The sequence below is a fragment of the Gordionus sp. m RMFG-2023 genome, chromosome 2 (assembly GCF_954871325.1).
Source record: "Gordionus sp. m RMFG-2023 chromosome 2, tfGorSpeb1-WG-v2, whole genome shotgun sequence".
Classification (NCBI taxonomy): Eukaryota; Metazoa; Nematomorpha; class Gordioida; order Chordodea; family Parachordodidae; genus Gordionus; species Gordionus sp. m RMFG-2023.
Window position 1 is genome coordinate 24,700,096 of NC_088776.1, and position 15,891 is coordinate 24,715,986.

At 27.8% G+C, this 15,891-nt stretch overlaps 1 protein-coding gene across 2 annotated transcripts in view; it reads left to right on the forward strand.

The window, feature by feature from the left end:
* The window catches only part of LOC135925531 (myotubularin-related protein 13-like), a 65,710-nt gene that overhangs the window by 38,542 nt on the left and 11,277 nt on the right, over nt 1-15,891 (forward strand). For both annotated transcript variants that reach the window (XR_010571664.1, XM_065460912.1), the window contains exons 20-35: nt 278-443; nt 661-784; nt 7,553-7,752; nt 8,543-8,616; nt 8,786-8,969; nt 9,320-9,534; nt 9,789-10,051; nt 10,121-10,624; nt 10,901-10,981; nt 11,044-11,174; nt 11,471-11,683; nt 12,764-12,844; nt 14,240-14,373; nt 14,480-14,750; nt 15,199-15,368; nt 15,502-15,606. Coding sequence is in view for 1 of the 2 variants with exons in the window: in XM_065460912.1 (XP_065316984.1) it covers nt 278-443; nt 661-784; nt 7,553-7,752; nt 8,543-8,616; nt 8,786-8,969; nt 9,320-9,534; nt 9,789-10,051; nt 10,121-10,624; nt 10,901-10,981; nt 11,044-11,174; nt 11,471-11,683; nt 12,764-12,844; nt 14,240-14,373; nt 14,480-14,750; nt 15,199-15,368; nt 15,502-15,606 (2,916 nt within the window). In the remaining variant the exon portion in view is untranslated. The remainder of the gene's footprint in view (nt 1-277; nt 444-660; nt 785-7,552; nt 7,753-8,542; nt 8,617-8,785; nt 8,970-9,319; nt 9,535-9,788; nt 10,052-10,120; nt 10,625-10,900; nt 10,982-11,043; nt 11,175-11,470; nt 11,684-12,763; nt 12,845-14,239; nt 14,374-14,479; nt 14,751-15,198; nt 15,369-15,501; nt 15,607-15,891) is intronic.

The following is a 15,891-nucleotide window of genomic DNA, read 5'->3' on the forward strand; positions in this document are numbered from 1 at the left end:
TCAAAAATCGGTTTAGTCTTAGTCAAAGACCGTTAGAACCAACGTTGACCTTCCTGCCAATAGAAATGGGTCATCGGGATAAGTATTTTAAAAATACTATGATATATTTTTATAATAGATTAATACACAAAAATATTCTAAAGAAGCTTAAATATATAAACCGGCAAGGTATTTATTTACGGAAAAGGTATATGCAGCAATCTCCTTTTTGATTGAGATAATATTTCAATAATTTTATTAGTATTTGGTGCCAAATCCCTATTTTTTTACAAAAAAGATTAAATTTTCCGAACAGGAAAGTCTAGCCTTGGGATCTGAGGCTACCGACACCGAGGAGTCCATTATATTTAGTTTGGCAATTCATCATGTAAATCAAATGGTATACATGCGTCTCCCTTTGTTACCTTCTATCTCTCGCCGGGTTCCTTCCGAAAATTTAATAAGTTAAAAAAAATTAAAATATTATTTTTTTATTTAATAAAACATTTAAATTAATAATTACTGGCACAAAAAATATAACGTTATTTGCTATGGCTTTAATCATGTGATAAAAAATTAAATCGCTTACAAGCTCATGAAGTCCAGATATAATGTTTTGCAACAAATTTGCTTATATTATTCTTCAAAAGTCGAAATACAAATTTAAACAAATGCCTATAGGTTTGATAGGCGATCAAGAACAGCGGCAAATCGAACATGACGAGTGGCATGATGGTGGATATCTACTGGTCAACGATAACATTACCACGATCACCACAAGCTCGCCCAGCTTAATGACAGCTAGGTTTATATTTAATTTTTACAGAGAAAAATATAATTTCCTTTAACTGTTTTAAATTTTTTATTAATGTAAAAACGTTTGGATCAATTAAATTTGACATTAAAAAAAATGGAATAAGATGAATAATTTTATACAATTATTTCTCTATACATTTTATAGCTTAGTTTACAGTTTATAGCTAGTATACTGATTAACCTGAAGAATTTAAATATAGCAATAACTAATTTTAACTGTCACGAATAATAAGAATAAACATTCAACGCTTTAAGGGTTTTTGAACCCCACGCCCTGGGCCTCAATGAAGTGAAAAATTAACCCTTTCTATATGATTTTTTTCTAAAATTTAACATAATCAATCTCGTTATATTTCATTAAAATATATATCCTAATAGCACAGTTGTCTGTATCAAATATAATATATTTTTTAAAGTAATTTATAGAAAATAATCCAAAAAATATTATAATTCATAAAAAAATAATAATTTTATATTATTTCAAAATCTTTAAGCTTATTGCAAATTTTTTAATAAAAAAATGGAAATGACTAAGAAGCAAAAAACGGGACACGCTCGGGACTAATTTTTAGATTATGGTTAATAATAACCAGCTGATTATCACCAACCAATAGTTATTTATTATTCCTATCCTAATTTATGATGCCTTAAATAATTTTGATATTGAATTGTATTTATTATATATTACTAGCTGATAGCCCGTCACGAATGACGGGGAATCAGAATTTTATCCTTTATTTGATGATGGATAAATCAGAAATTTTCCTATCTTATGAGCTGTTATTCAGAAATTTATATTTATTAAGATAAGGGGTTATTCTAAAATTTTCCATACTTTTTATATGTTAATGTCTAGCAAGAATATATATTTTAGATTATAAATTACAATATAAATGAATAAAAATTTAGTTTAAAAGATTTTTGATAGTGCACATAAATTAAAATAATCGAAAATGTATATTTAAATACACCTCATAAGATAGGAAAATTCTGATTCCCCATCATTCTTGACGGGCTATCAGCTAGTAACTTATATTTTTGATAACGGGTTATTATAAAATCCCTAAAATATATTTAAATTTAAAGCAAGGTCACAACAGGCATTTTTTTTTGTTATTATTTCCTCCATATATATACTTCACAATAGCTTTCTTTATTTCCTTGTGTCCAACAATTTCTTGAATCCAGCAATTATCAGAATTTTTTTTGCAAATGATTTAAATAAGGCATATCTGTGGTTTGCCCGTTCCTTTAATTTCAAATAAAGTCAGATGGGAATAAAATAATTCAGTTATTGAAATTAGAGAGCTTCATGGGCCTTGATTTATTCATTAGCCTCCAGCCCAGGTCAGCAGTAAATATAATTTGCAGGCCTATTCTATATTTAATAAAAAATTCAAACCCAAGCCCATTATAAGTTTCAAAAATTTACCCAAGCCCATATCCCAAAATTTAATTTATTTAAATGAAAATATACAATATTTGAGTGCAGAAGAGAAAAAAAATGCAATATATTTTTAAGTTAGTCACAGTTTAATAGGCAAAATTTAATGAAAATTTTTTATTTGTCAAAATCCCAGTCCTGGCACAGGCTCGTTAGTAAATATATTATACCTGGCACCTCATGGGCCGCAAGCCTCCCCATGAAGATCTCTGATTGAAATGTTAAACCATTTTAAATCATTAAAATATTTTGTCACCTGAGTTAGAGGTTATTCTATCTCCATTTTTGTCAAAAATAATTTTTTTTGTTAGATTAAATTTATGAATATATTAATCTATTTACAAAAAAAATCTTAGAAATTTAACTTATAAAATAAGTTATAGCTAGTATTAGATTTTTCTATCTCCCTATTTCTTCTTATTGTTAAAATTATATTATTCCATTTACAAAAAATAATCAATCCATCCAGCATGGTCCTTTAAAACGTTTTCAAGTATTATGTAAATGAAATTAAGTGTTATTTTACCTGATTGTATGGTTTTATATAAAGATCCTGATATTACTGGTTCAAAAAATTAAAAAGAATATTTTTTATTATTTTAAGATAAATAATATTACCAAAATTTTTTCATTCCATTAAAATATTTTATTTAAATTTTTAAAATAAAATTTTATCTGTCTTGTTTACAATAATAATTATTATTTTTAAATAGAATTTTTGGATTTAAAGAGAAGTTGATTGGAGAATAGAATAATATTTTTAATAATAAAATGATTTTTTAAGAAATATATCATAGTATTTTATATAATTAAGTGATAAGGAGTATTAAATATACACATCCTTAAATTAAAAAAAAAATTAAAAAAGCATTTCTAATATTCAAAATACAGAGAAAAGTGGAGATGGAATAATATAATTCTCAGGCGAGTAGTAAGGAATAAGAATTTTTATTATGAAAAGTTAACTGAATTTATAATATAAGATCTCTTTTTATATCCAAAGTAAATCAATTATGTAATTATATATTATATAAAATAACGTTTTCTATAAAAATTAATATAAAATAAAAGTTTAATTCTATATATCACACGATAGCCTTAAACCTTCATTATCTACAATATATTAACAAAATAAAATCGTTACTAATAAGTAACAGAAACAAATGTTAAAAATGGACAAAAAATTAAATAGATGCAATGAAAGATAATTTATTAAATGTAGACATAGCATTTTATATTTTGCCCTTTAGTCAGAACCTCTAGAAGAATTGAATGTTTCCAATGGATAGAAATTAAAAATGTTCCCATGTAGTCAAAAATAAAATCCGATAGTTGAATATGCAAAATCTGCTCTTCACTAAAAATGGGTCTGATTTCTCTTATATTCCTATCCTTAAAAATGTAATTAACTGCTATTATAGCAAGCTTTATTTTTTTTCTATATCAGTTCATAATGCCAACGTTGAAATAATCTTTTCTTTAATCAGTAGCCAAATGAGAGGAATAAATTATCTGTCCCATTGCAATTGGCTATTTAAGATTATTAGCAAAAATAATTGCCAAGGGTCAAAACCCATGGTCTTAACTTATTAGGCATAATAGCAATTAGGATTAAGTGTTTAAGGGATACGTCAAAATAGCATGCCATTCGTATTATATTCAGAATCCTCTCCTAACATGGATATTATCAAAGTATATTAAAAGTACTTTTAATAACAAATTTCGAGAACATTTCATTAATTGTTTACTCCTAAATTTTATTCAGCCCACATGTCATAGACTGATGAAAGGATCCAGCAGGGGGCACATGTCCTCTCTTATTTCACCTTGGTGTTCGTGATCTCATCAAAAATAAAATAATTGAAGTATAAATTTTTTTGAAGCCAATTTTAAAAGACTTAATTTTAATAAATCCAAACTGCTTCCAATAATAACAATTAGCGCTAAATAACAGACCTATTATATTTCATAGAAGTGATAACTCATAAATTATGATGTTTTTAATATAACAACTCCAAGGGTGTAACTAAACTGAGAATGATATAAATGCAAAAATGAATCCCGGAAAAAAACCCCAGGAAAAAAAACCCCCGGAAAATAAACCCCCGGTAAATAAACTCTTAGGAAAAAAAACCCCCAGAATTTTTTTTCCTTTTTATAGAATTTAATTAAGACCTAATAATATAGGCATATTTTTATTTGGCCTACTCTTCATAAAAAAATGCTTAAATAAGAAAAACTGATGTTCAAATTGGTACTGGGAAAAAATGCCTCAGTAAAATAACTATGTATTGTAAAAAAATTTTGCTATAGTAAAAATACAATCTTTAAATATGATATTAAATAGACTAAATTTGACAAAATAAGAAATGTTCATTTTATTGGTAAATCATGATTATGTATATACAAATTTTATAATAATAATTATATGGGTTGACATCGAATATTGAAGGAAATCGCTCTTATAAAATCTGGAAGGCTTCGCACCCCATCACGGTCTTCTTCGCAAAGTTTCTTTAGCCGAATCTGGTTGTTAGAACTCTGCGATTTTGTTTTCGATGTCCAACTACCTATGCGCCATCTTTCAAGTTTGGTTTCATCGGCAGCCACCTCGCATTTCATTTTTTTAATGAGTACCCAGATTGATGGGTGTTTATTCCTAACCAGATCAGAAAAACGATGATTCCAACCTTCGCATTGATTATTTGTTCGTTCTTCATCTGAGAGAGTGCTCTGATTCACGTTCCAGGTTTCTGGAGGAAATCGAGGCTCAATTCGACGTGTTTGGGATTGAGAATTGCTTCTTATGACCTCCCTTGATACTCCATTGACATAATTTTTATCGAAATAATCAAGAATATCCTTACCATTGCTCGGAGTAACCGATCTCAGGAATGTCATTGCATTGCCCATATCACATAACGGAAATGCTAAGCCGTCCATCATGCCACAAAAAAAACTTAGTTTCATCGGTCCTGTATATACCACTCTGTCCTATTAGATATTAGATTCAAGGAATCATCTGTTGCGAACATTATTATGCGTTCTTCAGCTTGTGGGCCATTATCAAATAATAAAAATCGTTTTGAGTTCTGGGAGCCACAATTTGCCCAATCACCTATAATATTTAAATTTTTATGAAAATATAATTATATTTAAACTAATACCTTCAATAACTAGGTCTTCCAAATTCTCAAGATTTGAAGGGTGTTGCATTGCTTTGTGATTCCTTAGAGTTCTTTTTAAAGAATCTTCTGATAACATATGCGACTGAACTCTTTGGTCTAATTTTACAATTTCCTCTGCATAAATTTGAAGAGGTTTTGCCAAAGAGTCTGCACATCGCTTCTTCATGTTAGCAATGGATTTCATTGCTACTAGTCCATCAATATTTGATGGATGATTATGAGCTGTATCAAGAACCGGGTCTTGATTATCGAGTGTTGAAAAAAGTATTGCTCGGCATTTAAAAGAAGAATATGAATAAAATATTTTTGTAAATTAAAAAATTTTTTTTGTCTTTATATACGGCATAAAGATCCAAATTATTATTGTTTAATTTTATAAATAAATACCAATTATAGCGTTTTTAATTGATAAACAATTTTTATTCTTTTGATTAAAAATACATTTTAAAACTTAATGATCAAAATACATTTTAATATCTGTTCATTTAACTAGTTGCTGAACAATAATATTTTTAACAAATTATTAACTTGCAATTGTCTAAATACCAATTAAATATAAATTATTGCTAGATTATACTTAAATATGAGAATGTATAAAAATAATCCCAAGGGGTTTTTTTCCTGGGGGTTTTTTCCCGGGGGTTTTATTTCCTGGGGGTTTTTTTCCGGGGGTTTTTTTCCTGGGGGTTTATTTTCCGGGGATTTTTTTTCCGGGGGTTTTTTTCCTATTACCATGCAAAAATATATAATCATACAAAATGCAAGTAGCTAAGCTAAATTTTCTGATTTGATAGATTTCTTTTTATTGATAATTTATCTAAATAAAATTTGTTAGATTTTATAGTTATGAAAAATGAATATTTAGCCTGCAACCCAATATCTTAACGCCTTCAGTGGGTTGAGTATATAAAAGTTAATTTTCGTAGTATGAATTGATTGTTTAAAAAAAATAATATGACTAAAAGAATAACTTTAAAAAATTAAACCTTATGAAGATGGTAAAATGTGTTAGAAATGGTAGCTAAATGGATGAATGTTTGAGTTTGGTATAATGATTACCATTGGACCTAATACGCTATAATCATTTTTATTGGACAAATATTTTTTAAAAGAATACTATTGGCTAAATTTGATTGACATTTTTTGAGGATTATTATAAAGGATAAGAATTTTTTTTATTGATATCATCAATTTGCTATTGTATAACATTACCGGACCGCAAAATGATTTTTGAGGGTGGGAGGGGGAGGTAAGTTTTGGAGGGAGTTAGCCTCTAGCAAATTTTTTGACTTGACACACTGATGATAACTAAATCTAAAGAAAAGTAGAAGTCGTTGATCGATTTTGCTATTGACTCCAACAAAACTTAATATTCTTGGATATGCACCTCACCAATATTTGGCAGGCATATTTGTTTTGCGTCGTATTGCTCGGCATAAATAAAATAACGGAGTTTAAAAATTTTCTAGCCAATAATGGAAAATTAAGTTAAATTTAGGATTAGAAATAGAATGTAGAGGGGTAGGATGAATATAAATATTTATAATAGTTTTTATAAAGAAATACACTTATTAATTATGAAAAAAATAAGTCGCCAGGCATATTTGTTTTGCGTCGTATTGCTCGGCATAAATAAAATAACGGAGTTTAAAAATTTTCTAGCCAATAATGGAAAATTAAGTTAAATTTAGGATTAGAAATAGAATGTAGAGGGGTAGGATGAATATAAATATTTATAATAGTTTTTATAAAGAAATACACTTATTAATTATGAAAAAAATAAGTCGCTAATTTTTTTTACCTCCCTCTTGAAGTATTTACTTAGAAAATTCTCATGAAATAACCCACCCCTTCATGTTAGAAATTCTGTGCTCAATTTCTTATTTAAAAATATATGATATTATGGTTGATTTTGTTTGTAAAATATGATCGTTGGTAACAAATATATAAACCGATATCTGTTATTAAATATTTCCGCTGCAAGTACAACTTTATCGTTTATTGGCGATTTCCTAGGTTTACCCTGGTAAACCAGTTTTAACGAAGGGATTTGATAACGTTATGATTGTTCAAAATATAATATTTCTTATAATTATTTTTTTTAAAATATTTAAATATAAATAAGCATGAACGGTAGTCAAAGCCTTGATATAGAAAGCGGATTTGAAGAAGGAGGCGTTATTTCATACAAGAACAGCGTTAGTGATCACCACGATAGCGCGCTCGAGTTAAAACGTTTTATTCTCCGTTTCGTAGATAAGGTGTGTGGACCCGACTTGGCCGTCAAGAAGGAACACATCAATGCCTTATATCAAATGATACCGGGTATTTTAAAAAATATATATGCCTAAGAACCTACTATATCAAATTTAAAAAAATAACTATTCATTGCATCTTCCCAATTTTGAAATTTCCCTCCAACCAATTTGACCAACTCTTTAACTGATCCTGATGTGGAGAATATACAAATACACCATTTTACCTTACCAAATATCTTGTGTTTCCTATAATTTTTCCTACATTTCCAACAATCCCGCACACATAAACTTTTTGACTTAATTTGAAAATATTTTGCATAATCCCTTATTATTCATTATTATCATAGTATAGTTGATATCCAAAACTTGTAAGTTAAATCATTTTTTTGTGCTTTTGATTTCGCAAAGATTTTGAGAGGTAAAAGAACATTAATTAGTGAGCGAGGAGGAAGCTTTCACAGATTCGTTAATAAAATATAAGGAAATATGGGTAAAATGTTAATATTGATGATTATTGTAATTGGGTAATGGGTAAAATTGGCTCAATCTACCGAATTGCCAAGGTCACTTTCCACATTTTACATTTAAAATACCCCCTGTCACATTTAAAATTAATTAGTAGTCATGTGTTTTTTCTATTTTTGGGGAATTGTAAAGAATGACACTTTGAATTGGATCAAATGCTTTGTGAAAGTTTCTATAAAGGTAACTACAGCTTCTTTGATCGTCCTTTAGTAATTTTCTACTTATATCTTAATTACTAAAGTTATTATGATAACAATTCTTAAATATTTTTAATACATTTGTTAAAATATTTTAAACTTTCAGTTATCTAATAGTTTTATTATGTACATTAGGCTTAATTACTATGCACTTAGAAACACTGGAAACGGTTCAACGTCAAATTCTTACTTTAAACCCTACAACCAAGGTATTAAAATAATATTTTATTGCAACATTGAAATGTAACATTTTTTTATTAATATTTGTTGCATTTCAATCCTTTAATAATAAGAATTTTTGGACATTCATTTAATTATCCGATATTAATTTAACATCAATCAATTATTTTTAATTTATGATCCATTTTTATTAAATAGGTAAAAATAACCTACCCTTTTCTACTCCTCGGAGAGAAGATTATTATTAAAGATGGTTTGAGATCCTATCTGATGCCTTCTAGCTTGCATGATTCCGACATATATGGATATTTGCCGGCTCAAGGCGCTTTCTTCATTACCAATTATCGCATAATTTTTAAAGGCATTCCCTGTGACACAATGGGTAAATTTATTTGAATAATATTTTTAGTGTTTAATTTTAAAAAAAAAATTCATAACTATTAATTTAATAAAAAAAAATATTAATATCGTCTAAACAATATCAAAAATTTGATATGGTATTTTAATATCTGAATAAAATACCTTTTGTTTAACTGTGAGGGCCAGTTCGAATTTGCTTATTACAGACCTGACGCGAATATGTAAAAAATTACTTTTACTCGCGAACTTAAAATTTTATTTTTTTAAATAATTTTTCAACCCATATAACTTTTATTTTGAAAAATGTTTTTCCGTCATCATGTTGATTTCACCATAAACTTTCTCTTAATAATAATATTATTGTTTTTGCAGTATGCGAGTCAAATATCATCGTTAGCTTTCCTGTCTCATCCCTAGTAAAAATTAAAAAGTTAGACTTTAATCATTACAACATCATAAATAACCCCAATAAATTTGTTCTCAACCACCGCAAGGAGTCAAATAACCAAGTTAATCTGGGAAATCACGGTAAAATGTTCTACCAAGATATACGATACGTATTGCAGTTAAAATCTTGCTCCTTTCAAGTTATATTCATATTTTTTTTAATAAAAAAGTTTAATCGTCCTTTAATTATTATAGGGTTTTTACTTAACTTTTTTTGGAAATTGCTTTACGGACGATTTTATTCTTACTCCCCCCCCCCCCATACCCCCCTAAATTAAGAAAGCCCTTATAATATTAAACAGCGACATTTATTTAAATTAAAACTCATTAATTGATCTTGCACAGGAAAACAATTTTTATTTTGTTAAAAAATTTCTCTAAACTTATCCTTCAGGTAATGAACATTGCCTTTGAGAACGACATTTGCTCATCTCAGGAAAACATTATAGAATGGCTTTGCAAAATTCTGAATACTCTTAGATATCCCGAAAATAGGTCATCTACTTTCGCATTTAGTTGTTTAAATCACGAAAACTCTCCAAATTCCCAAAGTTTACGTTTGAATAACGATAAAAGGGAAATTAATTTTCCTGTTGTCCAATTGGATCTCAATGGAATAGATGATTTTCCCAAGAAAAACAAGGCCCATACATTGAAGTAATCATGTGATTCTTCTACCAATATTATACGACCATATTATCAAATTTATTTATTTTTATTCAATAGAAATTTGGCCAAAAAAACTACCAATTTTATATCTTCTTCCAAAAAAACTCTACTCCATACTAAACGCAACTCTATCCACAATCCTTCCTCTTTCCTAGCTTCTCAATCTCACGGTAGCAAAACTTTGCCTCCCCCCCTTGTCACAGCCAGAAATAATTTCATCTCAAATGACAAAGAAAATAAAGATAATAATGAATCTAGCGGGGATTCCAACAAAACTTCCCCAACAACCTCTATAAATAGCGACGTGAAAACTGGTTTATCACCGGTAGACTCTCTTTCGCATAAATTCGATGCTTTTAAAACTGAAATAAACCTACCTTACTTAAATGACTGCGAAAGATTGGGCCTTATCAAGTCCATCAATCAGAAGATAGCAAATAATAATTATTCTGAAACGGATAAAAACTTGGACGCTAGTAACAGAAGCGAGGTTACCTGTAACAACCAGGAAAATAATTTTAAGGTATTCGAGACGAATATCTCCTTTCAACTTTGTTCCACGTAATCAACCTTTTCAATTTATTATTTAATTTTTATTATATTGTAAGACTAGAATCAGGGATAATTAACGAAATTCACGATCAGGACCAAAGTCTTTGTTAAAATACCTGACGGAAAACCTATGACAAAAAATGGATTTAATCGTTGACCTTCAATTAGGAATAATGCTATTATTATTTTTTTAAATAAATAACTTGGGAAGACTTGTGGGAAAATATTGTACTTTATATTTTATTCGATCATTAATATTCTTTTGAAATAATTATTTTTAAACAGATATCCCGCTTATTTAGTAATGCCTTCATCCTTAACAAACGAAGATTTGTATAAAATTTCGAAAGGATATAAGCATAATCGGTAAGACATTATTATATTAAAAAATTTATATATATTTTTTTTAAATATTTCTTGCATAATAGTTTCCCTGTCGTTTCATGGAAAAATCATCAAAATAGAGCTTTATTGCTGAGATCTGGCAGTTTTAGTTCCAACAATCTAATCAAGTTCTTCAAAAGTCATAGTCATCTCCCATTAAATTCCATACAAAGCGGTACATAATTATGAAAAACTATCGTTCATAATCCTCCTTTTAAACGGAACGAACTTTTATAATTTCCCGATTATTAATCGATACAAATTCTTAAAAGAACCGAACCTAAAAAAATTAACCAAAAATAATAAAAATTTCCTTATAAAATTTTAAAACCCGAATGAGCATAGCGATTAAATTTTCTAGTCATCCATCCCATCGTTTGTACTATTACTATTCGTTTTAACTTTAGTATTTTATTTTATTCGCTTTAAAATTTGATCATTTCATTTGTAAATTTTTTTGGTTAACAATAGCTCTCCACTCCTCCAATAAGGTGATTCACAATGAGCCAAATTTCATGTTTGGGGATCAGAGGAAATACATTCGAGCCTTATTAGATTCTATCAATGCTTCTAAATGTAGCAAATATAATAAAAGTACAGAATCAAAATACGATCAAAACTATGCACCATCCTTGGTTTATAACATGAGGGGATCGTATGTCAGCATAAATTCGATGCAAATGGGTAAATAAAAATTCTTATCCTTGTAAGTTTGGCAAAAAATGTGATTTTTAAGAAAAGATCAATTTAAAACGCGATTTTAATCAACACGTTGAAAATAGGAGCAAAAAATTTTAAAGAAATTTATGTAGATTGATATTAGCTTAAAACGTTATATTTTATTTCAAATTCAGAGTATTAAATAATTTCTCCTTTCATTGAGATTAGAATTAATAATTGTTTCTATACATATTATAAACAGGGATCCGAACTGAACTTTTAAACCGGTATTATTTTCAAAGCCTAAATTGAATTTGAATTATTAAGAAATTTGTCATCTGAGCCGAACTTTTATAATGGTCTATGAACAGATTTGAACCTTTTCTCTTATAATGATTATTATTAGTTATTTTTGACTTTTGATTGATAAGTAACAGTAAATATTTTATAGAATTTTAGTATATTGCTATTTGGCGATGCTAGATATCCAAGTTAGCTTATAGAAGTGTCTTCAACCATATAATTTATTCTTTTTCCGTATGGAGTTTATTTGACAGCCAAGACTTTAAAATATTTTAATTGCAAATCACAGTCAAAATTATTTTTTGAATGATAAAAAATTTTTTTTTAATGTGCTTCTCATAATTCTATTAAGTTTGTAGGTAAGATGGTTTGAAGCGATTTTAATGGTTCAAATCAACCGATATCATTATTTTTTACAAACCTGAACCATGAGGCTATTAATTATTACTAATGCGATTTGGTATTTTTTATTTTAGAAAAATTAACTTTTAAAGTAATCTAAGTATTTATATTTCACTATATTGTATTTTGATCAAAATTATTAAATAAAATCGTATTATTAAAATTTAAAAAAACAGTGATTATAATCAAATGTAATTTTATCAACCAACCCTAGCCGTGAAATTAGTTTTGCAAATAATTATTCATTAATTAGAGCTAATTTTAATACTATTTTTTTATATTCAAAAATGTATAAAAGGAAAAGAACTAACTACATTCTTTTTCTGTTAAAAATTAAATTGATTGTTTTTTAATTATCATTGATATTGTCACTTAACTTTGGTTTTTTGAATTTTTTAGGACATACGAGACTAGACGAAAAGAAGAAGTATAAACCATTTTACAGGGCATTAAACAATCTTAAGGGCCGTTCCGATAAATGTAATTTTAATTTCTTTCTTTAATAATTATATATTGCTGTCTAGGCCGGGCCCAATTTTAAAATATAGCCAGCTAAAATCGTTTTCTTACCAAATACAGTTGAAATGATTTTAAATCAAATTTAAAAAAAACCTGGGTCGAGCCATAAAATAAAGCTTTTAAAATTCTGGGTCAGGCAAAAAATATTTTAGAATTCAGGGTAGGGATTAAGTTTGTACCATTTCTAAAAATTTGGCCTCTGCAGGTCTCTGATATATTTTACAGAGACCTGCTTGGTTTTATGATATTGTTTTTACTTTATTACTTTTTACAATATCTTATTATTTATTCCTTATAATCCTTCCAATTTAAGGCGTTTTGCGTTAAATTTAAAATTAGACATTACAATTTGGTAAATGTTATTTTGCGTTTATAAATATTAAAAAACGCAAAATAATAAGATTTTTTAGGATTTTAGTTTTAATGCTATTATTCACATATATTGCCCACATTTTTAAAAAAAAATAATTACTCTATATTTGGTATAATATAGGATTTAAGCCATACTACTTATATTTAAAGTGTAATAACTATTGACCCAGTACTCGTCACAATCTAGGATTGTACAAACATTACGAAATATAATGTCTACCTGTAAAAAAATTTGAAAGGAAAAAAAAGAGAAATTTTTATTTTATAGCCATTTCCGGTTTTTGGTAATAGACTTATTTTCAATAAAATAAATTTTATATCATATTAAAGGGCTATTCTAGAGCTATTTAATAAGATTTAAATTGTGTTTTTAGCTTAATTTCTTTTTGAGATATTTAAAATTAAATATCGTGTATTTTGGAATTTTCGCGTTTCTAAAGATGTCCATATCTCATGAAGTAAGCCGATTTGAAAAGTAAAATTTTACATTTTTATTAGTTAGTGTGTATACTACCAACATAAAAATTTTTTTAAAAATCGAAGAGGGTCGGGTTGAATCTTCAGTTGATTTGATATGGAATATAACATATGTTAAAATTATAATAAATAACATTTTACACACTGGATCATTCCATATCAAATCAATGAAAAATATGATTTTCACAAGATCCCTTTGAATTTGGGTGAAATTTTCTTTATAAACTAAAGTACACGTAACTAAAGCAGTGTTCGGATTAGCGTCTGAGCTCTTATATTTAGAGATATCAAGAGTCAAAGCATGAAAATAACTTAATTTTGCGTGTAATATAATAAAAACTACAGTATTATAAATAATGATTCTAATATCTAAACACAGCTTTAGTTGTGTTTTAGTTTGTATACAAAATTTCACTTAAACCCAAGGATTCCGAAGAATTATGATCTATTTGACACATGGAATTACTTCCTTATCATATCGCATATTTTGTATTTATGACCACCAAGCCATCAATAACACGTCCATGAGCGCTAGTCAATGTAACAACTTTTCTCCCGTTCTTACTCGTCGTACTTATAATATGGATAACAATCACAGGCCGCACTTGATTTATATAGTAGGGGAGAAATTTCAAATAAAAGTATATAAAAACTAAATTCTTTAATTACGAATTTTATAGAATTTTTATATGAATTAATACAACAAAATTATCAAAAAGGAAACACAGATTTTTTATTTATTCTTAGAATCTTAAGCTGGAATCTCAACTTCCCGCCAATGAATTTAAGTTCATCCCATTTCAATACGAAGGTATTAGGAATGTTAAAGCTAGTTTTAAAAAATTAATGGAAGCTTGCTTGGCCAGCGAATCATTTCTCGACCAAAATCATCTAAACTCTAATCAAGAACCGAATAGCGATTTTAAACTCGTCAACGATAAAACTATCTCTCGCTCCTACAATAGCCTTCTCGCAAATCCCATCTTAAATGATGACGATGCATCTTTGTCAAATTCTTGTAATGATTATTCTTATAACAAATTTATCAGCGATTTTCATTCCTAGTTATCTCATAATATACTCACCTTATCCCACATCAAACCTATGAAAATAATGGTAGTAACGTGCCCCTTGGCTCCAACAAAAATTTTTAAATAATCTTTTATTTGTGATTATGATTCATTACCGAATGTATTAAGAATCTAATATAAAAATAATAATGATCCTTTAAGATGCATCTTTTTGCTCGAGAATTATATGCAGAGGATTATAATTATTTTGTTTTAAAAATAGTGGTAGATACTGTGGAGGGGAGTGTTCTCTACACACCTGGATTTAATACTCCTGAATAAAAAATTGATTTGTCTAGTAGATAGCGTTGAGATATTAAATTTAAAATATAGCATATTAATTTGCTTCACGTTCAATTAATTCTACACTCTCATTTATACCTATTTTGTCAAAAGCTAAAATCAAAGGTTTAAATTATATTGACGCGTACACAAAAAAATTGTTAATCAACAATCTTCGACCAATTAAAACACAAACAATCAATTCTTCCAAATACAACTATATTAAGCCTGGTTCGCACAGAAAATTTCTTTCAGGAATCGAGGCTTCAGGGTGGTTCCGACAGGTTAATTATTCATCCATTTATTACAGTCGATTGGGATCAATTAACGGTTTTTATAATTAACTAAGTATTCTATTCTAAAACCGAAATTATATTTAATAATTGGAATTAATTAAAAATTATATTTTATTTATAGCTCTACAATATTATCAGGATCTCTAACATAATAGTTGAAATTTTGAATGATATAGGATCGTCTGTCATTGTAGGTCTAGAAGATGGCTCAGACATTACCTCTCAAGTATAATATATATGCCATACAAAAGTAAAATACATATGTCGGGCAAAAATTATAACCTGTTTTTGAAATTATTTTATATTTATTAGAACATTGTATTATAAAATAATATAGCGTATATGTTTTTTATAAATGCCAGAAAATTGTCCTTCTAAAATATTGGCCTCCGAATCCCTTCACTCCTTTAAAATAAAATCTAAATTTTTTGATTTTATTAAGTTAAGAATGCAAACAATACAATTAAACAACCGTGACAAAAAAAGCATTTTATTTGTTAGCTCGAATTCT